Source organism: Phyllostomus discolor, chromosome 6 (assembly GCF_004126475.2).
Source record: "Phyllostomus discolor isolate MPI-MPIP mPhyDis1 chromosome 6, mPhyDis1.pri.v3, whole genome shotgun sequence".
Taxonomy (NCBI): Eukaryota; Metazoa; Chordata; class Mammalia; order Chiroptera; family Phyllostomidae; genus Phyllostomus; species Phyllostomus discolor.
This window is the reverse complement of record NC_040908.2, coordinates 109,543,169-109,570,886: the sequence shown is the minus strand read 5'-3', so window position 1 is coordinate 109,570,886 and position 27,718 is coordinate 109,543,169. Positions and strand designations below refer to the sequence as shown.

The window sequence follows — 27,718 nt, the reverse complement described above, 5'->3', positions numbered from 1 at the left end:
GCTGATATCACAACCTTTCCAGACCACAGTTTGGGAGAGAGTATGGAAGCACTTGAGATCCTGGCCTGGAATGGGGTAAGGTCCTCCGATAGGGGAATGACCCCTGGGCATGGTGGCAGGGTCCTGGGTTTGAATTCCAGCTCTGCTGTTTACTAGCTGTGTAGCTTGGGGGAAGTCTTATGAAATCTTGGGGCCTCAACCCCTCCTTTCCCACCAAAGGTACTGGTCCAGAATGCAAGTTGTGTTTTAGAAGGTATTTTTAAGAAAGGAGGATTTATACTTAGAGTAGCCGGGATCCCAACTCATTAGCAGTGTAAGAATGCCTTAACCAGTAGTCATTTGCACACATCTCTTTCCAGTTCTCTAGTCAGGGATATCAAGTTGTCAACCTGATAATCAGTCATGGTGGCATTATTTATACCATGAAAACGGGCAAATACTCTAAATCAGGGCTTCCACACCCCCTGCCCCTGAGCCAGTTATTAAACATTTACCCTGCCCTTATCCAAAAGAAGCTGGGAGCATCCTTAGCATTCCCCAAGCACCTGCTGACATGAGGGCCCCCGGGAAAGAGCGGGTCAGAGTAGTCAACAGAGCACGTGCAGCAAGCCCTCTGAAGCTCCCAGGATCAGACACGTTCCCACCCCCAGCCTGGCATGTCTTCCCAGGCATACAAATGATGCCCATCTAGCTGGAAAGAACTGGGGAGAAAAGGATTTTTGACTTTAATTTTTATAGTTTAATATCTCTAGGAAAGAGGATTTCACTTCAGACCTTAATTCTTCTTTGTAAATTTAACAAGCAAAGGAGGTCCAGACTGTTCAAAGTTAGGCACATCTCAGGTTGTTAACTGGATTATTGTGTACTTCCTGGTTTGCTCCTCAGGATGACATGGCTCACCCCAGTCTGAGTGGGTGAACAAAGGAAGAGGATACTTGGCTGGTGTTGCAGCATGGCCTTGGGGTTACTGTGAGTAACATCCACTGAGTTTAGTGCTTCAGGAGTAGAGGGGGTTATCCACTATTGCTTAGAAGCAATGGGTGGTGTGGAGGGAGCATAGGACGATGGGCACAGGATGGCCCTGACAAGCTGCTGAGCTCTGACCCTAGGGGGATGGCCACTCTTAACGATTCAAAATCTTGGCCATTGAGCTCTATGGATAAGTAGGGGAAGCCCTATCTGCTCCCTAGACTTCTGCTGGAGTCCATAGCAAGGTGACATGCTTATTGAATAAGCTCTTACATAGTACCTACTATGTGCCAGGCACTCTTCTAAGCACATCACAAATACTAATACATTTAACCCTCATTACAACCTTTTGAATTAGGCACTGCTGATTGTACAGAGGGGGAATGACCCAGAAAGACTAAGTAACTTTCACTATTGAGAGCTAGAATGAAGCCCTGGCTGGGGTAGCTCAGTGGACTGAGCACTGGCCTGCAAACTGAAATGTCACCTCTTTGATTCCTGGCCAGGGGCCAGTTAGAGGCGTGCAAGAGGCAACCAATCGATGCTTCTCTCACGCATTGATTTTTTTCACTTCCTTTTTTTCTCCCTCCCTTTCTATCTCTCTCAAAATAAATAAATAAATAAAATATTTAAAAGACAGAGGTAGAATGATGACTTGAATTCATTCTGTTATTAGAGTCTAGTCTTGTAGCCACTAAGCTCTGATGCCTCTTAGCTGTGGCATAACAGAGATGTTAAAAGCAGACTCTAGAGCCAGTTACCTGCCAGTTACCTGGCTTTGCCATGTGACCTGGGGGTCACCACCTTCTTTAGTAAAGCTGACCCTTTCTTTCCCACTTGGCTCTTCATGTCTATGTCCCCACTGGGGAGAAATCAAGAGGGGAGGCAGGATTATTAACTGTTCCCCTTTACACGAGCCTTCAGCATATGACATCTCAGGTCCTTCCCAAGTCATCCCCGTCCATTTTCTCTCTTCTCTACCATGCTCCCCTTGTTCCAGGAACCTGGGCCATGTGCCATTTCCTTAACATACCTGTCCCTACATCTTTACTCCACTCCTTCCTCTGAGTGAAGTGCCATCTGTGAACCCACTGCTGTCTGCTTAAGCCCTACTGGTGGTGCTCTGGGGCTGACTCAGGCTCCACCATTTCCCAGAGGTCCCCCCAGGTTTCACTGATTGGAATTCAGTTTCTTTTCCCAGTCCTCCCAGAACATGTCAACTGTCTCTCGGGGAGATCAGCACCCCTTTGGAAGGCAGGGCTGGGTTTGGGATTTCTTGGAAAGGCTCTCAGCCTCTCCCAGCTGGAGAGTATACAAAATACACTCTGTGGGTGCTGTGGCCCACTCTGTGTGGGCCACAGGAAAGGGAGCCCAGGGCTCAGGCGGAGAGAGTAGCCTTCAGGCACTGACTTGTCCAGGTCAGTCGGCTGCTTCTCGTAGTATCGCATGATCCGGAGGAGCTGGATGTCCTGGCTCAGGAAGCAGGGTGGGATTAAGCCGTGGATTCCAAGCTGTATCCTTTCTTCAAGTGTAAAGGCCATCCCCTGGGGAGAACAGGAAAGAAATATACACACATGAATGGGTGTGCAGGAAACCCAGGAACAGGACAGGGTCCATCCACAGTCAGGCAAAGTCCCTGTGACTCAACAGGAAGGGCCTGGGCTCAGACCTCACCTCTGCCCTTCAAGCAGCCAAATGTCTCTCTGGTTACCTCGACTCTTTTGAGCTGCAGCTTCCTCCTGGATAAATGGGGAAGATACCTACTGTGTCAGGTTTTTGGCTTGTTTTTGTTTTTGCTGTCTTAAATCTATTTTTTGAACACTTAACATTTACAGAAAAAATTGATAAAATAGTATGGAGGGTTGCCTTAGATCCCCCTCACTCAGTTTCCCCTGTTATTAATATTTACATAAGTATGGTACATTGATTAGAGTTAATGAACCAATAGTGATACATTATTATTATTAAGTAAACTGCATGGCTCATTCAGATTACCTTGGTTTTTACCTAAAATCCTTTTTTTTGTTCCAGGACCCAATCCAGGATCCCACCTTGTCTCCCTAGGCCCTTCTTGGCTTTGGCAGTTTCTCAGACTTTTCTTGTTCCTGATGACCTTGAGATTTATACCCTCTACTAGAATTTGCCTGATTTTTTTTCATGACTAGGCTGGGGCTATGTGTGTATGTGTGTATGCATGTGTGCGAGTGTGTTTTCTGGAGGGAGACCACAGAAGTAAAGTGTCATTTCCATGGTACTAGATTAAGGTACGTACTATGAGCTTGATTTATTGTTCACTTGGCTGAATCAGTGCCTGTCAGGTGTCTCCAATGTCAAGTTAGGCCTTTTTTGGGAATTCTTCTGCATGGGAGATTGGTCTCTTCTACCCCATTCATTTATTTATTTAACCATTTATTTATATCATGGGTATTTATTTTATACTTGGGGTTATAATCCAATAGTGCTTTATTTATTTTCTTGCTCAAAATGTTTCATCCAATTGGTCATTGGGAACTCTTTCAGTAGGCGCCAGTGTCCTGGACTCCATAATTTTTTCTTATTCCTTTCTTTTTTCACTTTCTCCCTTTCTTTCTTTTCTTTTTTTCCCTCCCTCCTCTCCCTCCTTCCCTCGCTTCCTCCCTCCCTTCCATCTTCCTTCCTGCTACTAAAGATGTTCTGGACTCATGTTTTGTGCTGCCTGCCCCTGTCCTAGAATCAGCCATTTTTTCCCAAGAGGCCTGATTTCTTTTTTGAAGCATGGTGTTAGAAACCAAGATCTGGGCTCTACTTATTACCTGTGCTTCTCACTACTGGGGTTTCATTGTTTCTAGTTCCTCTCAGCTGACGGCAAGAAAACAAATCTCTATTAAGCTGGACAAAGTCATACTAATGTCTCTAATGCTAATCCATTACCACATGGATCATTCTGGTCTCTTCACATGCTAATCTGTAAATTCTCATGCTAACAGTGACAAACTCAGCTCCAATGAGCTGCTGTCCATTTACTTAGTTATTCAATTACAACATACAGATAAAGCAGTACCAAAATTGTTAACCTGTACCACAGTGGGGGACAGCTTTATCCACTAGAGTGCCTTGCTTATGTGCAGTTCCTTTTGTCTTTAGTCTTACACACTCCACTCATTTTCAAAGTTGCTCAGGTGAGCCCTTTTCCTTTCACTGCCCCACTGAGGCTGTATCATACATTTGTAACACAGTTAGATTCTCTGGTCACAGTCTGCATTCTTTCCTGGGATCCTCCAACCTATTAAATGATTTTTAAAAGTCTGGATACATTAAGGTCCAGTCTTTGTACTGTAAAGTCTATGAGGCTTTTTTTCTTTAATGCTTGCCCAAGGATACAGTTACTCATTTTAGAGATGGAGGGGGAGAGAGAGAGACAGACAGACAGACATTGAAGTGAGAGAAAAACATCTATTCATGCCCCCTATAGCACCCCAACTGGGGATCAAGCTCACAATCTAGGTATACCCTGACCAGGAATCAAACCCACAACCTTTTGGTGTATAGGAAGATGCTCAAACTAACCCAGGCACCTGGCCACAACTCTATGAATTTTGACAAGCGCATCATATCATGTATCCTTCATTACAGTACTATACAAAAAAGTTTTACTGCTTTAAAAATCTCATGTGCTTTACCTACCCTTCCCTCCTTCCTCTCCTGGCACCTCTGGCAAATAATGAGGTTTGTGTCTTTTGTTTGTTTGTTTTCCTTACTGTCTCTACAGTTTCGCCTTTTCCAGAATGTCCTACAATTGGAATCATATAGATTCGCTTCTTTCATTTGGCAATAGCACATAAGGTGAAGGATAGTTTATTTCAGAGATGGTGCTGGGAGAGCTAGATTTCCACAAGCAAAAAAGTAAAGTTGGACCCCGACTCACATTGAATACAAAAATTAACTTAAAGTTAATCAATGTCCTAACTATAAGAGCTACAATCATAAAACTCTTAGGAGAAAACATAGGGGTACATCTTCAAGACCTTGGATTTGGCAAAGCATTCTTAGATGTGACACCAAAAGAACCAGCTACTGTACACAGGAAAAATTAGATAGATCTATTTTATCTGAAAACTTTTGTGCATAAAAGGACACTATCAAGAAAGTGAAAAAGCATACAGAAAAGGAGAAAATATTTGGAAATCATATATTTGGCAAGGGTTTAGTATCCAGAAACTATAAATAATTGCTACAACTCAACGCAAGAGAAACAACCCAGTTACAAACAGGCATCGACTCAAATAAACACTTCTCCAAAGAAGATGCACAAATGGCCGCTAGCACATGAAAAAGCACTCAGTGTCATTAGTCATTTGTGAAATGCAAATCAAAGTTACATTGAGATACCATTTCACACCTACTAGGATGGCTGTAATTGAGAAAAAACCCCCGCAAATCATAAGTGTTGGTGATGATGTGGAGGAATTGAAGCCCTGGTACATTGATAGTAGGGATGTAAAGTGTTACAGCCTCCATGTAAAAACATTATAGTGGTTCCTCAAAAAGCTAAATAGAGACTTACCATATGACCCCAGCAATCCTACTCCTAGGGATACACCCCAGGGAACTGAAAGCAAGCACTTGAACAGACACTTGGATGTCACTGTTCATTGCAACATTATTCACAACAGCCAAAAGGTGGAATCAACTCAGGTGTCCACCCACATATGACTGGATAAAGAAAACATATATGTACAACGAAAAAAATTTTTAAAGATTTTATTTATTATGTTTAGACGGAGTGGAAGGGAGGGAGAAAGAGAGGGAGAGAAACATCAATGTGTGGTTGCCTCTCATGCGCCCCCTACTGAGGACCTGGCCCACAACCCAGGCATGTGCCCTGACTAGGAATCAAACCAGCAACACTTTGACTCATAGGTGGGCACTCAATCCACTGAGCCACACCAGCCAGGGCTGTACAATGAAAATTTATTCAAACATCAAAAAGGAATGAAGTCCTAATATATAAATTCTGAAAAGTTATGGTAATGAAATAAACCAGATATGAAAGGACAAATATTGTATGACTCAACTTATATAAAATAACTAGAATAGGCAAATTCATAGAGACAGAGAGTAGGTTAGAGATTACTGAAGTCTGGGGGTGGGAGGATTGGCAAGTTATTGCTTAATGGCAACAGGGTTCCTGCTTGGGATGATGAAAAAATTTTGGACATGGATGGTGGTGATGGCTACACAACACTGAACAGGCTTAATGCCACTTAATGATATACTTAAAATGGTTAAAATGAAAAATTTTATTATATGTACTTTACTACAACCTAAAAAATGTAATAATGTATTTAGCACTCAAAACCACTGAATTATACAGTTTACATGGGTGAATTGTGTGGCATGTGAATTATAGCTCAATAAAACTGTCTTGAAAGAATCCTCTGCGTGTTTTCAATACAAGTCCTGTATCAGACGTGTGCTGGGCAAATGTTTCTCTGAGTATGTGGCTTGTCTCATTCTTCCCTCCCCAGTGTCTTTCACAGAACAGCATTTTCTGGTTTGGGCACTGGCAGGAGAGATGGGGAATAAATAGGATGTCGTGGAATCTGCTTCCCGGCCCGGGTAAGTCCCATGGAGACAGTGTCTGCTGGCAGCAGCTGCAGGAACTGTCCTCATAAGGGATGCTGTGAGACGTGGGGACACAAGCTGCCCCACAGTTATCCCAAAATAATAAGGGGCAACCCATGGTGAAAAGAATCCTTTTCTGTGTAGAACTCAGGCTGGCTCTGCAGAACTGAGGGGTGGTCTGGCACTGCCTCAGCTCCCTCCTCTTTCTCACGAAGGGCCCTGGTGACAGAGGTGGTGTGGTAAGCCCCTGAGTGGCTCCATGGGTGTGGAAATGAACAAGGAAGGGACCGTAGTCCTTGTGGGGGGACTGTGTAGGGGGCTGAGAACAGTTTTTAACCAACCAACCAATCAACTAACTAACTAAATGAGCACTGTTAATATGACCTCCACTGTGTTCAAGGTTGATGACACTTGAGGGAACTCTGATTAATGAGCCCCAAGTAATCTGAGGTTCTCCTAGAAGGTAAGAAGGGAGGCCTACATTGTGCTGATGGGAAGCTACCTTCCCGCAGAATCCTTGGGAGGGGGAAGCTTGAGAGGGGAGGGAGCATGAGGGCATGCCACCGCATTGTTCCACCAGCTGAAAACTATCTAATCTCCAATTACAAGCTCTTCTACAGGGAGTTACATAATGACAAGGAGAGCAAGTCCACATATTGCTCATCCCCACCGTAGGGCCGTTGCTGTGGTCGGCTCTATGGAAGGGGGTCGGATAAGTATCCAATTGTACTCGACCTTCCTTACACCCACACTGTGGGAGATTTTACATATTCCATCTTACAGATGAAAAGGCTAAGCGAGGGAGCTTAGGTAATGCTCCTGAAATTGCAAAGCTATTCCCCATATTTTATTGTTTCTTAAATCAGGATGCTAGTTATTTAATAATCAACAAGTAGATTTGGCGTGATCAATTCTTTTTCCTGGAGGTAAGTGGCAGAACCAGGATTTGATCACAGGCTGCATTCCTGCGACCGTGGTGTGTACCCTGCCAGGACCTTGGTGAGATGGGCCTCAGAAGGTGTGAGTTGGGACAGGGGATGGTGAGGGAGGAGTGGGAAAAAAGAGAGACGGAGGGGAAAAAAGTGAATAAAAGTTATGTACCTTGACTACTCCCAATTTCCCTTTTGTTTTGTAACTTGGGGGGTCTCTAACACTATGAATACTAGGCTCCTCTTGTGTTTTGTAAAACAATAATGATGACTCAGCTTAAGGAAATCTGAAGAATGGTTCCTCTTCGTAGAAGGACTGCTGGAACTGTGAGAAAGCTCTGTCCTTGGAAGATGGGCTCCACTCTGTTTGAAAGTCTGACTCACAGAGACTTCTCAAAGTGCTCTGCACGCATAAAGGTCTGGCCTTTTTCTTCGTCAAAGCCCAAAGTCACCAGTTCTTAAGTCCCCTGCCTGGAACACCAGGTTGGAAACACGGTGCAACAAACCGTGTCTCTGATCCTGTGGCAGGAAACCAGCTCTCCCTGGACATGGGGCACTGTCACCGGACACCATTAGGCAGGCGACTGTCACTGTTTACTGTCTTGGTGAAGACTGTGACCTGTCCCCTTGGCCCTGGAGCTCCCAGGGAGGCCCAGGAATTTAATAATGACATCATCTTTGTTCACAACTACTGTGGCTTTTAATAGCAGTCCACTTCTCTCTACAATGCTAAGCGTTTCTCTTGGCCTACTGCCACCAACTTCTTTTGTATTTGAGGAAAAAGTATGAGCATTTAGCAACTGGTAATTTCAGGGATGAAAAAAATACTGCAATACTAGCATCTGCTTTGCATCCTGAAGCTAATGTTAAGGCTACTTCGGATTTACATGTTTATAAACCAGCAGTGTGGGCCCTGTAGCTGAACCATGGCCCACAAAACTGCACAGGAAGGTTCAGTAGGGTGTAAGGGGAAAGTGTTAGAACGTACATTACAAAAGAAAAAAACTTTGCTCATTGACACTCTGGTTCTTGGTCTGTATGTCAGAAAGTCCTAATTCCCACAGGTATACCAGAGTCCTGAAGTGAAAGGAGGGCCCATGCAACATGCAGGAATTGAGAGTGGGGTCCTAACTCAGTCTCACCACATTGAGAAATTAGTTTCTGTGGGCCTGGTTAAATGGTTATGGATTATATTATCTACTTCTTTATTTTTAACTTTTTAAATTTATTTTTTATTTATGTATAGTTGGTCAGACAATCTTATGATGGTCACATTAGTTTCAAGTGTACAATGTAGTTGAATCACTATTCAACATTTTTATATTGTACCTTACAATTTAATCACCACACTAATTCTAGTTAATCATCTGTCACCACATAAATGTATCACAATATTATTGATTATATTCCCCTTTCCTTCTGGAAAACACTAATTCAAATAGATATATGCATCCCTTATTTTTATTGCAGCAATACTTACAATAGCCAAAATATGGGAGCAACCTAGGTGTCCATTGAAAGATGAATGAAGATGTGGTACACATATACAATGGAATATTACACAACTAACGAAAGAATGAAATCTTGCTGTTTGCAACAACATGGATGGATCTGGAGGATATTATACTAAGTGAAACAAGTCAGGCAGAGAAAGACAATATGGTTTCACTTATATGTGGAATCTAAAACAAACACAATAAAAACAGGCTCATATATTATCCAGTTTTAACAAAGATCACAAAGCAGGACAAGTGGCTTTTGAAAAATGGCTAATTCTCTTAGTTAAACTTCAACCTCATACCCTAGTGGTATTCACAGCACACCAGTAGGGACCTACCAGCTGTTACTCTTTTGGAAATGTTTTAATTGTTACAGAACCATTGCTCTGACCACTCCCCCAGCCAAACGTCCCTCTCAGCCAGCTCCGGCTTCCCCCAGAGACCCAACACCTAATGCACAGGTGGCAAAAACCAGGCCCTTGGGCCAAATCCTCCACCTTGTTTTGTCCAGTCCAGTACCTTGTTTCTACCTGGTGGCAGCGCCAAACTCCTTGCCCCTAGTTAAGGAGTAGTTACATTTATACAGTCCTAAAATTCCATTTGTCCCTTTGAAGGCAGCCATGAGGCTGATGGCCCCCCCACCCCCTGCCGTGCAAATGAGTTTGACACCCCTGACCTAATGGGTTAATGTCTGGCAAAGTGGGTGGCCACAAGACCCTCCTCCTGCATGAAAGGCTGGGACTGTTTCAATTGTTTCAATGCTGTACTACTGTTAATCTTTCAACTCTCACCCCTGACTTAACCTATTTCATTGCCTTCTCTGGGTGACCATCTCATCCAGCCACTGAACTCTACCGGCAGGCTGAGCATTGCTCAAGTTCTCACCACAAATCTTACTGACATTAGAGAGAAGATATCTGAACAGATCCCACCACCAAGTGGCAGGGCTCAGAGGCAGGAAGTCCACCAGGCTGAGCTCCTGTCCCAGATGCCCGCTGTTCAGAGACCTAGGTTTCCTAGCGCCCTGTTCCTTATGACTAAGCTTTGCTGAGGGGAAGTCTCCCAATCCCACTTGATGATCTGCCTGGTGCCTCTGGATCCGCAGCCCTGTGGCACGCATGACAATATCTTTTCATTCATTCACAAGTATTTATGAGTTCCTACTGTGTCCCAGGCCTACTATATTAGGCACTGGAAGGTCCCTAAATGAAATAGGTGCTGGTTACCACCTTCATGAGTCTACTGGACAAGATATGTGGATTAACACATAAAGGTGATCCTGGGCCTCTGCTTTAGACAAGCCACTTCTCCAACCTACAAAATGGAGTGCTGCCCATTTCACATGTTGTGGGATGAAAAGAAATGATGCATGTGAAATGCTCAGCACAGGTACTGGCACATGGGAAGTACTCAGCGAACATCAGCTGTTCTCCTCATTACTATTATGTTGTGATCCTGGGCAAGGAGGCACGAGAGAGCTCTCTAGCAGATGTTGGAGATAAGCCCTGAAGGGTGGTCAGGAGCTGGTGTGGGAGCAGGGGTCAGAGGAACAGGGTGAAGTGATATCACCGCATCAAGTGTAACTGCTGGTCTGTGGCTGTGCAGGCTCCTGCCTCTGCAGCCCTGTGCATTCTCCACACGCCCCAAACACACTCTTCTGGCTGCCATGCTGGGACTCACATCAGTACCCCCACCACCGTGCTCTGAGCACTTCCCCCCACCATCTTCCAGTCCACAGTCAAAGCCCCTCCTCCGAGACACCCCATCCCATAGTGTCATAAAATTTAGCACGAGATGTATTTTCTGTTTGATTTCTTGAGCATTCATTACTAGGTGGTAAACTTGGGGGAGTGGATATCAGACACTTTGAAGCTGCTACACAGGGTTGTAACACAATAATATTAACATCAATAATAATGGCAACATTACCTCTTAATGAGCACCCCTTGGGCTGGGCCAGGCACTGAGACAGGCACATTATACCTGCCATCGCTAATCCTCACAGCAACCCTGAGTTAATCGTCCTATGATTATTATCCCCTTTTATGGACAGAGGGTTAAGACATGTGCCCAAGGTCACAGCAAGGTGATGGAAGAAGCAGTAGAACCCAGGTTCATATGCTTCCAAAATGCATACTCTTTCCTCTGAGCTAATCAATTGTTCTTGAGAATTAACATATTAAACAGGTTGCTGACTGAGTTGGCTTTTATTTGATTAGAGATAAAGTTATTCTGCTTCTCCAAATAGAGCTGATTACCTTAATGGTTTAGTCACTGCTGAGTGATCCTCTGTATTAGTGCCAGATCTGTCAGCCCACCTGCAAACAGGTGTGCTTTTACCTCTGCAATTATACACATGGTCCATAACATGTAGCCACGTAGCCATGTAGCCGTGCTTCCTCTGACTAGCATCATTACTGGAAGGATTAACAGACACACACGTAAGTAAAGGTTTTCTGTTCCACCATCATTACGTCATGCTCTGAGCCGACTGGTAATGCTGTAAACAGCTCTCTCCATCAATCAGCTGCAACAACTGAGAGTAGTCATAGCTGGGACAGAGCTGGGAGCAATCAGCTCCAAAACTGCACAGTTAAAGCTGATTAGCTGTTAGGGGACCGGAAGGCATTTCCTGCTCCTTTTGCACAGCACTTCATGAGTCTGGGATTTTTATAAATTAGGGTGACGTGGACTTTGGTTGGAGACAGGAAGTGGGATTACTGTGGCTGCTGTTCTCTCACCGAACCTCAGGTTTATAAGGGTCCCTGAGCACACTCCTGCAATGGATAAATGGGGGCCTTGAACACACAAGTCTTAGCAGACACAGACCTGAGAACGACCTTCCTTCCAGACATACTTTGGTGATCAGGTGCAAAATTACAGATCCAGAAACACATCATAAATTCCCGAGAGGGCAGTAGATGACACGTGCCCATTACTGTCCAGAACCAACCCTAAACCAGATTTGGGGTCAAAGACTGGGCTTTGGTGCTGTGGGCTACAAAATACAGAGGTTGTCTCTGATCTTTCCAGCTATGTTGCACACAGACACTCTTGTTCTAGTGAGAGACACAGTTCAATTTTCCTCTCAGGAGATGATGATCAGGACACGGAGGTGCTGCACTCACACCGCTAGTATGGGGGAGCAAGAAGGAAACTGGAAGACGAAGCTCTACATACATTGGTTCATCCACTTTCAGGCTGTGTGGTTCTGGGGAAGTTACTTCACCTCTCTGAGTCTGCCACCTTCACCTAGTGGTTGTCAATCAAATAAGACTGGACACTGAGATCTCGTTGTAAAATCAAAGGTATAGAAAAATGTTATCTCACTCTTCTATCCCTCTAGGTTAAGGACTATGTGCAATTTAGCAATTGTACTTTATAGTATTGATTCCCTTTAGTCTCTTTTCCCTTCAAGATAACATGTTCCTTGGGGGCAGGGACTATGTCTAAATGAACTGCGTGCCCCTTTTGCTTAGTACATCTTGCCTATTTTTACTGCTTTATTGTTTCTAAAATGGTCTCATATGTTTTCTGTCATTTGATCCTAGACAGGGCTGGTGTCCCTGTTTATAGAAGAGGAAATAGAGACTCAGATGGGTCCATGACATACTGAGGGCATGTGGCTAGTGCGTGCTACTTGAAACCATGTGAGAATAATGACTATTTCAATTTGCTGGGTAAGGACCAACATGGAGGAGAAATGAAGGAATCTTTTCCTGAAATACTTGGCAACTCTAGGATTTTGTCCCAACCGAACAAGAGAACAGAGGTGGATAGTTGGAAGACTGATGAGTCATTCTCTTGGCAAAATTCCCTGTGGTGGTTTGAATTCTTCATGACCCTCTCTTCCCAAGAGACTATTATTTAAAAATTAAATAATATTGTTCTTGGCACTGTGAAGGCCTTCTATTCAGCTGAACCTCAATAGGGTAATGACGGAGGAAGGTGATGGGCAGGGGAGCTGCTGAGGACAAGGGAGTACCTCTTCCTTCCTCCAACAACACAACAGGTCTTTGATGGGCTCAGCCTGGGAGGATTGGGTCAAAAAGTGAACTATGACCATGAGGAATAAAACAAACAGACACATTTGGGAAGGTCTCTGAATAGGAATTGTACACGCATGCCTGGTGCGTGCAGATCAGTGGGTGGGGGTGCCAGAACTGGCTGGGAGACTAACTAAGGACACGTTCATTCCACAGGGCAATTGTCCAGGAGATCACTGTCAACCTGTCCCAGCCCTGATGTTAACCAAATCCTCCTTCTCCTGGGCCTTGACCTCAGTTCTGCCACCTGATCAGGTGAACCAGGAAGGAGGTCATTTTGACCTGGAGACAGAATGACCAATGTGCACATGGGAGAAAAGAATAACCAGTCTCCTCCTCTGTCATGACATCAGGAAACAGGAGTTCTAGCTTCAGAGTCACTTTGGGCTTATTTTATGACAACCATTTATACTTTACTGCTTTTTTTACATTTTACAAAGCAGTTTTATTCTTTTTTTTGACAGTTCCCTCCAAACGAAAAGAATACCCTCATGACAGTTGTTCCCAAACTTTGCTAGTTGTTAGAACCACATAGGGAGTGAATAAATAAATGCCAGTCATCTGGGGATGGAAGCCTGGATGAGTTTTAAAGGTCCATAATTGATTACAAGATACAGCAAAGTTTAGGAATCACTGCCCTATGAAGGAGGCTGTGAAAGTGTCGTGGCTGCTTTGTAGACAGTAATGCTCAGGCTGGGAGAATTTAATAGTCTGTCTAAAATCAAGGCCCTAGCAAGTTGCAGAAATGGGACTCAAACCTGGAATTCCAGTTCAAATTGTTGGTTCATTAGTTTATTTACATAATCACTCATTTAATAAGTATGTTTTGAGAACCAGCCGTGTACTAACCACTGGACATATACTGAGAGACCAAATGCATATGGCCCCTGCCTCCATGAAGTTATTGGTCCAGTGATATTCTCATTCAAACCAGTGTCCTTTCCATTCCTTTATCTTTTGGAATTATGTATGCTAGTTGAGTGCCTTGCAGGCTGGGGTGCTCAGCAAAATAACACCAGTGGTGTTTTTGCTGGAGTTCTGGTATGTGGTACAGAGTTGCCCCATGAGAAGCCACCGAGGAGGGAGATCAGGCTTTGAAGTTGCTGGCCCTGGATTCAAATTGTGACTCTGCCCTCATCAGTTGTGTGGTCCTGGACAACTTCCTTAACTTCTCTGATCCTCAGTTTCCCCATCCATGGCATGAAGATAGTAATACCAATTTTAAAAGGTTGCCGTGATAACTGAAACCCCTTGTGTGGTGTGCCCAGATAGTGGCTGGCACATCTGGGGCACTTAATGAGCATAGCTGGGCCAGGTCCTTACCAGATGGAGGTACAGTGGAGAACGCAAGGATTTATGAACCTCATACTCCTGAGACACGCAGCTGCCTAGAGTGTCCATAGAATTTCTCATTCTATTTATTCTTCCTTCTCTAACCTCCATCCTCAATCCATTCTATTCATCTTCCTTGGTACTCATGGTTGGGACACCATTTACTTGGAACTTGGAGGTAAGCGCCCCCCAAATTTTAACTGTCAGTGAAGACCTAATACAAATCTAAAACTAATGAGAGAAACTCAAAGGGGACTGGACTGAAAGTCCAAGTACTAGGAATGCTTTTTGAATGGCATTTCCATTTTTAAGTTTGACTTACCGGTATATTAAAAAAGAAAGGAAAATGTAGAACGCCAAACCATGGGAGCTTCTCTCTTTGTAAGTGCTTAGTTTATATAATCAACATTAAATTGTTTCTTTATTCCTTCCTGAGATAAAATCTAATTCTGGCACTTAATGAATTTGGGAGTCTCCTAAAAATGTTCTCATTTCATAAACATGATTAGCTCTGTGATTTATACATGTCAGAACTAGATGTACTTAGTCAAATAGCTCTTTTCTGTTGATAATTTTCTGAACGGTCACTGGAATTCCTGCACATGTGGCCTGGCTGCTCTAATTCCAATTGTGTCTTCCCTGAAGGAAGTGATGTTGACATTCACAGAGACCTGCACGGTGACCTCTCTTCACATGTCTCAAAATAAATGACTCCATGCCTAAGGCTGTATTTAGTGACATTCAGCTACTAGGCTCTTCTAAGCCAATATCCTTTGACAAAGTCAATATTTAAAGTTTCCTTTAAATGACCTACTAACAGCTTACTCGCAATTCATGTTGATTAACTAAATATATCATTGGCTGATAGATTGGGTCATTATTGAATAGTCTGAAAACTTTTACTTTGCAGTTGAACAGTCAATTTGGAGATTAGTCTATATTTTATTACCTTAATTAATAAAGATATTAATACTATTTCTCTAGTGCCTACTAAGGAGCAGGCTTGTGGTAGGTGCGAATGAACCAGTGTACTATTTTAATTTTATCCTTCCACAACATCCATCTGAAGTCAGGTATCAGCCCATGATTATATAGTTAACAAGTTGTAGAGCTGAAGCATGAACCCAGGTCTGCACGGGGCTGAAGTCCACACCCGGAACCGCTATTTTGCACACACTGTTTCGCAGTGCTTTCTTTGTTGTGATTTTGAACACTCTCCAGTCATCTCTGTCAGCCACATTAAAGATAAGATATGATCAGTCCACTGAAGGGAGTATTTCCTGGCTGGCTTTATCTTACTTTACCCCAGCCTCTTACCTTTAATATCTTCTCTAGAAGAAAAAGGGAAAAGCATGCAGCAACATCCAGTGTTCTCTCCCCAAAGCTGGGGAAATGACGAGGGCTGGGAACAGAAATGAAATATTCTCACCAGGAGAATAAAACACAGAAGTGTTTGTCAAACCCAGTTAAAGTCTGGCTGTGGCATCAATTTAATAGGGAGAGACCAACATTTAAAAAATAAGATAGACTTGAGTAAGAAATATCAGTCGGCATCACATTAGTAAGGGTAAGTACCATTTTGCTAAACTGTTGCTCAATGGCCTGTATGAGTGTGTGCCCATGTGTAATGTGTATTTGGGTGTAGTGTCTTATGATGTAAAGTGTAACTTTAACTGCAGGTTGTGGTTCAAATGTTTTGAGAAACACTTGCAACATAGGATAACAATTATGAGTGATAGGGTCAGACTACCAGCTTGGATCCCTGCTCTGACTCTGGGTACATCACCCAACTTCTCAGTTTCAGGTTCCTCTCTGTAAAACGGGATGACAACAGTACCCACTTCGTAATGTGTGTTATGTGCAACAGGGTATCCGGTGCTTAGTAAGGACTCACTAGCAAAACGTCAGCTGTTGTTATAGTCAATAAAGCAGTTGGGGTGATGAGTTGGTGGCAAGCAAAAGCAATGTTTTGTATGTCCCCAGAATCATTTTAATCCCAGATGCATATGTATATCTGCTCCCTGGGCATCCCCCACCTACATGTCGCATAGGCCTATCAAAACACACATGCCCCAAACCAAACTCATCTCCCTGCCAAACCTCCCTCCTACATTCTCTACTTGACAATGGTGCCATGCTTTAGTCCAGTAGAAACTTAATAAGGTCCTGGATTCCTTACAACTCAACTGAAACATGCAGTCATTGCTAAGTCCAGTTGATTTTTTAACAGCTGAATAATCCTAATTGCTCCCCCTGTTATCCATTTCCTTCATCCGCATTGTTCTGTTCTCTTCAATACCAAATCAGCCCTGGTCTGCTAATAAACTAAAGGTTCTGCAATAGCTGAACACTAGTATTAACCACTCCCTCCCCACACTCTCATTGTCTTGGTTCTGGGACACACCTTTCAGAAGTTCTGGGAGACTGACATTATCCAAAAACCAAATTTGATCATTTCACTTCCTAACGTAAAACATCCTCAAAGCCTGCAAGGCTTTTCATAAGCTGTGCGTCATTTTTGGCTTCATCTCCTGCCAGCCTCCCCAGGGAGCCTTCGGCAGAGCAAACTCCTTTCCATTTCCAGCAGAAGCAGGTGTTTTAGTGCCTCTGAAAGTGCACGTGCTGGTTCCTCTGCTGAGAATGCCCTTCTATGCCTGTCTGCTAGTTTGTCCAGTGCACCAAGATGAAAAGGTCATGGACTTAAACTTACAGTTAAGTACCCTGATTCTCAAAATCTAGTGCACATCAGGAGCACCTAGATCTCTGGCTTAAAATTCAAGTTCTAGGCCTCTACCTGTAAATGTTGGTCATAGCAGAGCCAGAGCTTTTCAGAGGCACTCCTGGTGATTAGGAGAAACTGCATCATGGGAGAGATAAAAGTTTTGCTGAAACTCTAATCCATAACACACAAATTCATGATTGAAGATGAGTATCTTTTCTTTGGGAAATGTCTCAATAGAAATTCAATTAGCAGAATTTCCTAAGGAGGGGAATGGGTGGATGTTGACTTATTAGTAAAGGTTTATTTCTTTTTTTAAAGCTTTTATTCATTTATTTATTTTTAGAGAGAGGTGAAGGAAGGGAGAACGTGAGGGAAAGAAACATCAATGTCTGAAGAAACATTGATCGGTTGCCTCTCGTGTGTTGCTTCTCACACACTGCCAGCCAGAAACCCAGCCCACCACCCAGGCATGTGCCCTGACTGGGAATGGAACCGGTGACCTTTCGGTCTGCAGGATGATGCCCAACCCACTGATCCATACCAATCAGAGCAAGAAATATCTCTTTCAATGAGCAGCAATGATATGAAAGAAAAACTTTAATATTATATTAAATATATTATAAAATATATAATATATTATATATATTATAAAATATTATATTGAATATAATTATTTATTCATGTTACTGCCCCAAATTATGAGTTCATCCTGCCAAAGCACAACGATGGTACTAATCAGCATCAGTGAGAGATCTCTCGCTGTCCCTGGTGGAGACCCTTGATGAGAGTCCTGGCACTGGGTAAGTGTATGACAGAGAAAGTTAGCTGCCACGCCTATGGAGAAGACAAGCTGAGTAGTCTCCACTGAGACCAAAATAAAGAGATTTCTCTGTTATTTTTGGTAGTAAAGGGAAAGGTGGGAGAATAGAAGCTTCAAGTTAAGTAGCTGGGCTTTAGGGGTAGTTAAACCTTGATTAGAAGTCAAGATCAGAGATTGGCTTTTTATAGGGAACAAATTTCTGAAACATTTTTATGACTGAAAGTTAATGCAAACCAGGTAACCCAAGGCTGGAAATAAGGATCTAAGAATGCTTTTCTCACTGCTGTCTCTTTTGAAATGTCCACCATCTGCCCCACCCTAACTTCTCAATCTAGCATTCATTTATGTTCATTCATTCAACTAGCGGTAGTGCGTGAGATGCACAATTCTAGGTGCAAATGAAAGAGAGATGAGAAAGCCTAGCTCTCATACTCCAATTGAAGAGATGAATACAGATTCTATAAGAAATTCTACAAAATTATTTTCCTTACAAAATTATAAAACAAGGTAATGTTACTCATTTGACAAAAATTTGTTGAGCACTTACCTTTGTGCAAGGCAATATGCTAGGGAGTGGGGATACAGCTGTGAAAAAAAGTTCACGTTCCAGTAGGAAAGACAATTATTAAATAATTACCCAAGTAATTATTTCATGATAAAGAAATGTTACAAAGCAGAGGATGCTATGAGAGTGTGGAATGAACTGGGAGTCCTGATGTAGTTTCCTAAGGAGGGGGTGAGGGGAAGGTGGTTAGGAGAGCCTTCTCAAGGAAGTGACATTCAAGATAAGATAGGAAAGATAAATAGAGTTAATTAGGCCAAGTGCCAGGGTGGAGTTGAGCTGAGAAACGTTAGGTGGAGAAGAAATGGCATGTTTATAGCGTGGGAAGGGGAAAGAGCACAGGTAGGATCAAGACTGGGCTGCACATGGGTGACTTTGTAAGGACTTAGGTTTTCAGCCTCATGGCAATGGGAACCCCCTGAAAGGTTTTAGACAGTAAGGATGTAATTCACTTGGTTGTGTTTTTTTCTTTTCCCCAAAAGTTCGGTTTGACTACAGTGAGAGGAATTTTTGAAGGGTAGTAAGAATGTGCCGATACATTAGGAGTTCCCTGCAATACGTACTTTATTTTGTACTCAAAACATACTGGCAGCTTGGGCTAGGATGGCAGAGGGAAGGTGGAGATGGGTGGAAGGACAAGAGGTATATGGAGGAGATACGATGCACAGGACCTGGTGACATACGAGATTTGGGGACTTAATGAGAGAGGGGGAGGGTCAAGGATCACTGTCATCATAACTAAATGGTTGACTGGTAGCATCACTGAGATGGGACACTAAACAATGAAGACCAGAATTTTTGTGGGGAGGGGATGGAATGAGGACTGCATCTCAAATTGTGCTTTACACACAGTGAGTCTGATAACCTTTCAGACATCCCTCTGAAGATGTCAGTAGGCAGTTGAATATCTGTAAGTGTGGGTCTTAGAGAGGGGGCTAGAGAATGAATTTGAAAATTGTGAGTGAAAACGTAATAGCCGAAGCTCTATGGAGAAAATTTAGAGTGGGGAAAGAGTTTAGGCCTGAGCTTTGAGAAACTCCAGCCTTTAAAGGCTAGATAAAGGAGGACAAGACAGTGGAGAATGAGAAGCGGCAGCTGAGAAAGGGAAGGAGAACCAGAAGATGGGTTGTTACAAGATGCCCAAGGAGTGTGATGTTTCAGGGAGGAAGGAGTCATCAACACTGCTGAATTTCTCTGAAAGGTCAAGCAATCTGAGGCCTGAAAACTGTCCACTGGGTTCAGCAAGTGGAGGGTTGCTGCCAGTCTGCTACAGTTAGACCAGAGTGGTTTGAAGAGAGAGCAAGAGGTTGGACAATATCAATAGCAAATGCATACAACTCTCCCAAGAAGTTTGGCTACAAAAGGGGAGTGGTTTAAGGTAGAAAGACTTGAGCATGTTTTGATGCTAATATACAACAGATTCCTCAGGAAGGGAGAGAATGGGAGCCAGAGGCCCGGGTGGGGGTGGGGGTGGGGGTGGGGGATGGGCTACAGAAGGAGGAGGCATCCTTGCCCTCCGCAGCTGTCACAGGAGGGAAGAAGCAGTGAACACATGGAGGCGCTGTGTGTTCACAGGCTCGATGGGGAAGTTATCTGCTGGGAGTGAGGGTCAGAGACTCAGGGCAGAGAAGTTTGAAAGGGAGGTTGTGGGGAGTGTGAGAGCAAGGTGGTCACAGAAACACAGGTTTCTGGGCATTGATATGGGCTTCAGGTGAAGTTGGTGATCATAAAGGATTATGAACTTTTTTCTCTTGCATGCATGTTTTCCTCCACGTGTCTTGGCAGCCTGCCACAGGAATGGAGAGAGCCAACACTGGGTTTATTCAGGGTTAACGATCTCAAAGGAATGCAATAAAAAGACACAGGAGCAAAAAGTTGAGGTTACTGAAAGGAAGAGTAGAAATGATGGACCGTGGAATCCAAACTGGATTGGAGTAGGTGAATGGATGGACATAGCTGACCAAACAGCGTGCCTGGTCAAAGTGTGTTAGAATCACTGATTTCTATGATTCTATGATTTCTGTGAGTCACAGAAAGGAATTTCACACAATGCCAGGGCCCAGGATGTGACCCCAGGAGTAGCTGAGGGGGAATGCAGAGGAAAAGTATTCCAGTGGGGAGAGGCCGGGATGTTGGAAGAGCCAGGCTCATTGATGCTGAAGTCATCCAAGAGGATGGCGGGACTCGGGTGGAGGACGTCTGTGAGCTGGTGCCCAAGTCCTCAGAGAATGAAAGGTGCTAAATGACAGTGATGAAAAGGAGAAAAGGTCAGTATCTCTAAATAGCACAACTCTTAGAAAAGGAGCAGAGAAGCAGATTTTGTTGCCATAAAGTTTATTTAAAAATAGAGGATGGGAGAGTTCTAAAAGTGGCCTTGCAGAATAAAAGGGTACCTACCTATATCCTGACTTGGAGGGCTCAGAAATTTAAACAGAAACATAAGAGGTTTAGAAGAAGCAGTCAACTTATGGTAACGTAGGATTGAGTTAGTAGGTGGAGCTGGAGAGACTGTCCTAGAAGGGATTGAAAATATAAGGGAAGGTCATTGTTCCTGAAATCCAAGTGGGATATGGGTGAGAATGGATGGCTGGGTTGGGGGCAAGGGTGAACATACATGAAAATTTGACAGAGAAACAGATGTAAGTAAAGGAGGAGTTGTGAATGTGAAGAAAGGGGCTAACTGCTTGGGGTTACAAAGGAGGTGGCGGGGCAGGTTTTGCAAAGGAGGTCACGTCTAAGCTGACATTACATAGAATTTCTGCTGATGGGCAAAGGCTGCCAGCTAGAAGGATCTGTAGCACAGAGAGGCAGAGGCCTTGGGAACATGCAACCAAAGGCCAGTGAAGCTTCAGTGGGGCTGCTGGGCAGAGCAGTGGTGGGTGAGAGGCCAGGGGCTTACACCGGCACACGGCAGGTGGACCCAGGTCATGGAGGGCTTCAGGGACCAGATGAGGGGCCTTGTGGCTTAGGGAGCACCAGTAGGGTTTTAAGTGGGGCCAAGGCATGGTCCCTGATAGTCTCTGTTCTAGAAAAGTGGGTCTCTGTCCACACTGCCCTCTCCATGCTGTGGCTCACACTGTCCCTGCAGAGTTCTGCCTCAATCCTCTGGGGAAATGCTACCCATCCACAAGGTCTAACTCAAATCTTAGCCCTGCAATAAAGCCCCCCATGACTACTCAGTCTATACCTTCTTCCTTTTCCCCAAATGTTTTTATTCTTGTAACCAGAATCATACCCCCAAAAAGACAGTGGAAAAGGCCACTATTCACCATTTGTGTTAGCAAGCATTGTAAGATGTAAAATTGTAATTATGAGAGATGAACCTGTCTCTCTCACCTAGAAAGAAGGCAGAACAAGAGTTATTCTTAGAGCATTGGAAAGATTCCTTCTCCTTTCTGTTTTATTATTTTTTTTAAAAAAGGAGTGCCTTCAAAATCAAGTATAAAAAATCATTCAGTTGGAAAGCCCTGGGTTAACAATGTCTCAGTTAATGACAGGCTGTGTGATCTTAGGTAAGTTACTCAACTTCTCAGAAGCTCAATTTATGAATCTATAAAATGGGTTAACTACCAATTCCGCAAGGCCAACAGATCATGTAAGACCATTCGTGTACACATGCAGCATATTTATTGTGTGCGCTGCTACATGCCAGGCATTGCGCTAACAGTTGGACTATGGCAGTGCACAAAAGAGGTACAGTCCTTGCCTTTCTGGAGCCTGCAAGCAGGAGAGAGAATTATACAAATGATCTCACAATAATTGCCAGCATAGTAATCTGGGGAGCCAGGCACCAAGCCTGGTGCACGGTTCAGAATGCACCCTTAATACGCATTCATTAGTTCCCTGCCTTTCTGAACTTCTTTCAAAGTGATATAACAAGGACTGTTTGCTAGTATGTACTAATTACTTCTTTCAGAAATTGTCAGGGCTCTCTGGGCGGCACAAGCACAAATAGGGCACTGAGGAAACCATGGAGGGACCAAATTCATGTCTTCTCCAGGCTCCTAAGTCAAAGAAGACCCAGTAGAAAATGACCACATCAAGTCACATATCTCAAACTCAAAACCTTTGGTTCAGTAGTGCAGAAAGTGCAGAAACACCCCAAACTACAGGGTGAGGCATTGTCCCAGAGTCTGTCTGTGTGGAGGCAAAAATGGCAGCCTCAAATGAGGGCTGGGAATGTGGCTGCTGGGTGTGGGGGCCTGGCCCTCTCCACGGGCCCTCCATCCATGAAAATACGAAGGGTGGGAGAGGGCTCTTCCTCCAGTAATGGGCTCAATTCATTTCTGGTGAAAGAAAGCTTGGGTTTGCTCATGAGTGACAATGTTATTTAAAGATCTCTGGGCACAAAGGCTTTCCCCAGTGGTCTAGGACAAAAGAATCGGGCTGCAGGGCTGGCCCTGCTTTTTGTGGGGCAGCAGCTGCAAGCCCTGAGCACTGCAGAGAGATTCCTCCCCTGCCCTCCCTCACCTCCCAGGGCCTCCCTGCTCTGTGCCCTCAGCTCTGCTGGGGATAACGCTGAGCTGGGAGGCGTGGGTGGAGGCGCCTAGCAGCAAAGCTTCCCCTTTATTCCTGTAGCAGCAGCTAGCAGCAGTGGGGTAGGGAATAAATATCACTGGCTTGGGCATTCAGGCAACTTTATTTTGGTCAGGGACTGGAAAATCATTTACCCTCTCCTTTCTCGTTATGTCGCTGTCACCTGCTCTAAAAATATTTGTCCTCTTTAGAGCAAATATTTGTTCATGTTGCTCCCCCCATTTAGACAATAAGGTTTCCTTATGGCAGGTACTGGATCTTACTTACTTTTACCTTAGTGTTTGGCTTGTGGTAGAAGTGTAATAAATGTTTGGAGAAAGGGAGAGAGAGATGGAAACAGAGATAAACTATGAATGAATGAACAAGTGAATGAATGAATGAACAGATGAATGAATTTTGGTCTCTGAGGTTGGGCAACTACATTAGAAATGCCAATCTGGATTTTAGAGACTCTACTGGGCCCTCTGAGGTTCATTCCACACAGGTGTCAAGTGGGCAGTGTCATGGGAATGTAGGGCCTATCTTGCTTCCTCCACTACAGTTCAACCCAGCTTTTATGATATTCATCGGTCTTACATGATAGGCTTCCTTGAGATTTTGTTTGAATACAAGGCTTTATGGCTAAGAGAACTGTTTGGAAAATGTTTGGCTAGAGTTTTCCATCTTTAGGTCTCTTCCAGCTTTGCTGTGTTCTGTGATGGGCGAGTACTTGTATCTTTTCTGCTTTGATTGCTCTTAGAACACCTCCATCTTATTCTTGGGAGGTTGCAGGAGGAGCAACATGAATTAGGAAATTCACTTGCCAAGTACCCACGGTGTGTTGACTCGGGCCGGAGCTCGGACGGTGGAGCTGCCGTGCCCCGCCTGCCGGTGTCCTGGCTGTCCTTGCATGTGTGCTGTCTCCTATCACACAAAATGGGGTTCGGGGAGTCGTGAGGCAAGTGGTGTTTTTAGCCTCTATCTCCAGGTCTATTTTCTCATGCCTATTTTTTAAAAATATTTTATTTATTTATTTTTAGAGAGGGAAGGGAAGGAGAAAGAGAGAAAGAGAGAGAGAGAGAGAGAGAAACATCAACGTGCGGTTGCTGGGGGCCGTGGCCTGCAACCTAGGCATGTGCCCTGACTTGGAATCGAACCTGCGATGCCTGGTTCGTTCTCATGTCTAATTTTAATATAACTTACACTGCACTTCATAGCACTTCTGCTGACTGTCCCAGACGTTGACTCAGCCCACAGAGGATAGATGTGCTGCTGTGCATGGGTTGGTCGTGGACACTACCAAGGAAGAGTTCCTTACTTAAGCCTGAAAATTGCATCATCAGACAAGCTGACAATCCCACACTATGGGCCACCAGCAGGGATATGGAGAGACTCCCACAACTTCATCTGTTTACTCACCTAGCACCTGTCTACTGAACACCTACTTCATGTGGGGCTGTGTGGAGCAGGGGAGATGCAAAGGTGGATAAGAGAAAGTTCTCTTGTTAAAGAGCTCACATTCTAGAGACAAAGTTTAAAAAAATGAAATAACTCAAGATATTAAGCACAGACACAGCAATGTATCCAGTGCTATAGGATTACAGAATAGGGAGGGAAAACTTCTCTCTGAGAGTCAGGAAGAGCAGCAGAGAGGGCTTCACAGAAGTGACATTTACATTCGATCTTGACTTTGAACAACTCTCCAAGCCTGGAGGCAGAAAAGTCCTTCAAGCAGCACAGGAAGGGAGCACCTGAGGGAAGAGGCGGAGATTTGGGTGCTAGACCATATCAGGGAGGGGCTGAGAGGCAGGGCCACATTAGGCAGTCAGGTGAGAAGGAGAGGGCTGACCACATTGGAATGGGCTCGCAAGTTAATCAGACTACATTGGAGGCACTGGGGAGCCACTGAGGTTTGGAAGCATGGGCTCATGTAGCACATTCGGCCTATTCTGTAGGCTTTGGGGAAGGTAGTCAAGTGGGCAGGTACTGTCCAACCTTCACATTAAAGAGCCTGTTGGCAGGTGAGTATAGGACTGGGGAGGGGTGGAGGCTGCAGACTGTGAGGCAGTGATAGGCTGTGACCACCATCCATGTGAAGAAGAAAGATGCTGTCTCTTAGGGCACAACAGGGTGGAAGAGAAAGGATAGCTTCAAGGTACATTTCTGAGGGAGGAAAAGCAAGGCATGATGCCTGCTTGTGTACTGAGCTATGTGGGGAAGGCAGAAGATATACAGGCTTTGGATATTTGAAGCCTGGGATGCTGGGGCCAGCCCCCGTTTCTGTCCTCAGCACTGCTTAGGCATCTGTGTGGGGTCTTCACCATCTCTGTGATGCTTTTCCTTTCCTGGGGTGATTATCCCCAACCCCAGCATGGGAGGAACTGCTGACATTAGCCCTCGTGGTCTGTACCATGGCAAGTGATTGTTCAGTTCTGATTGTTCTATTCTGATTCGCGCCATGTCCTTTGTTATGTGTTGAATTGTGTCCCCCAAAAGTCACATGTTGAAATCCTAACCCCCAGTAGCTCATAATATGACTGCATTTGGAGCTAGGGCTTTCAAAGAGATGATTAAGTTAAAATGGGTCATTACCATGGATCTGAATCCACTATGGCTGATGTCCTTAAAAAGAGGAGGTTAGGACACAGACAACACAGAGAGAGACTAGACGAAGACACAGGGGGAGTACGGCCATCTGCAAGCCTCTGAAAAAACCAAATCTGTTGACACCTGGATCTTGGATTTCTAGCCTTCAGAACTGTGAGGAAATAAGTTTCTGTTGTTTAAGCCACCCTGTTTGCGGTGTGTTGTTATGGCAACCCGAATAGACTAATATGCTTCCTGTGAACAAAACCTTTCCTGCCCCAAGCCTGCCTGACCCACCTGGGCAGGATAAGCGAAGGCTGGGAACTGGGACCATGTTCCCTTTTTAAAAATTTCTCTGGCCAGCCCAGCTTATTCACGGGCCTACTCCATTATTACAGCCCCAGGTGCCATGACAACGAACAGGCATGTGAGTCCTGGGAACTCAATCTCTTGGACAAGAATGGCACTGGGTTACTACCAGCGGTGGACTGCTGCTTTTGTCTAAGGAGCCAGTCAATTGGTTCACAAAACTTATAATGCCCAGCTATCACCATGGGCTCAGAGCCGGTTTCTTAAGTGTTGGGAGGGAGAATATACCATTTATACCACTTGAAAGAACAATATAAAATGATATCCATCTTCAAGAGGCAAAGGTTGCTGGAGATGTCAAGGAGCACTGCCCCAGCTGTGGTTACTTCATCACTATATCCACGGAGAAAGAAGAGTGAGGCCTGTGCCCTAATGGGGCAGAGAGAGGGAATCTCATGGTACCGATCGGAAGTCATGGTTTTCAGACAATTGTTGGATGTAGCTTGCTCAGTCTCCACATCCAAGATAAGCCTTTACTTAAGGGTTCCCACTGAAACCAGAAACAAAGGAGTATTTTACCCAACTCCTATTCCAGTTTGGAGATGTAGAGTTTTCTTTGTTTCTGGCTAGCAACAACAGAAATGGTTAGAACAGTATTGCCTGGAATATTTGAGGAAGCCATCAAATTCAGCAAGAATTACAGAATGTACTGCCTGCCACTCCCATGGAAAGAGACCCAGCGAGAAGGGAGAGCACAGCATGTAGGAACCAGAGCCCTGCGTTTGAACCCTGGTTCCAATGGTTACTTAGGTATGTGACCTTGGGCAATTCGTTTAATCTTCCTTTGGCCCCAGCTTCCTCGTCTATAAACCATGCATAATATAGACCCCTTTGCGCAAGGTTTTTAGGAGGATTCGATGTGACTGTGCACAAAAAGGGAACAGAGAAGCTGCGGGGAGATGATAATGATGATGGGTTAGGCTCACTGCCAGGAAAATGACTCACTTCCATACCCCAGTGTTCCAGTTCACTGTTACTCTGACAAATTAATGCAGCAGATCAGCAATTCCTTAACCCTTCTCAACTCAAGCAGTAAAAGTTAGCAAGCACCTGCAAAATGCCAGGCATCTACTATGCAAACCACACACAGGTCCTCCACTCCAGGAACTGACAAGGTCACTCCCAACCTGCTGGGAATTTTAACATCCCTTACAAAAGGATCTTATGGTGCTCTGGATATCTTTCTCAAAAAGTGCCTCCCTACTACAACACCTTGCTACAACAGCTACCATTCCATAGTTCGGATTTATGCTTAAAGTTTGAAAAACCACACTTCTGCATTTATCGTGTGAGTCCCACAAAATCTTTGGAATGTCAACACACAACCAGCAGGTTGCAGAGCTCAGTCACAAGCCTGGTCTCCCTCTGATTCTAAGTTCAATAGGGATTTTATAACATACATCCTTTTCCTAAGTTTAAAAGAATATATGTACCCCTACATTTATTGTAGCGTTATTTACAGTAGCCAAGATACAGAAGCAACTCAAGTGCCCATCAGTAGATGAGTGGATAAAAAAGCTGTGGTACATTTACAGGATGGAAAGAAATCTTACCCTTTGTGACAGCATGGATGGACCTAGAGGATATTATGCTCAGTGAAGCATGTCAGTCAGAGAAAGACAATTACAATATGATTTCACTTATATGTGGAATCTGAAGAACAAAATAAACAAACAAACTTAAAACAGGTTTATGGACCAAAGGGGAAGAGTGTTGGGGAACAAGGTGAAAGTGGTAAAGAGAGTGGGAAGTACAAACTGGTAGT

The 27,718-nt window shown here is 44.2% G+C and overlaps 1 protein-coding gene across 3 annotated transcripts in view; it reads right to left on the bottom strand.

Moving 5' to 3' along the window:
• The window catches only part of ME3 (malic enzyme 3), a 194,969-nt gene that overhangs the window by 101,551 nt on the left and 65,700 nt on the right, over positions 1–27,718 (bottom strand). For 2 of the 3 annotated variants that reach the window (XM_036028708.1, XM_028516577.2), the window contains exon 3: positions 2,380–2,513. In XM_036028708.1, coding sequence (XP_035884601.1) covers positions 2,380–2,513 — 134 coding nt within the window. Of the gene's footprint in view, positions 1–2,379; positions 2,514–7,568; positions 7,577–27,718 lie in introns of those variants that run through there. The other variant, XM_036028709.1, reaches the window with a different exon arrangement.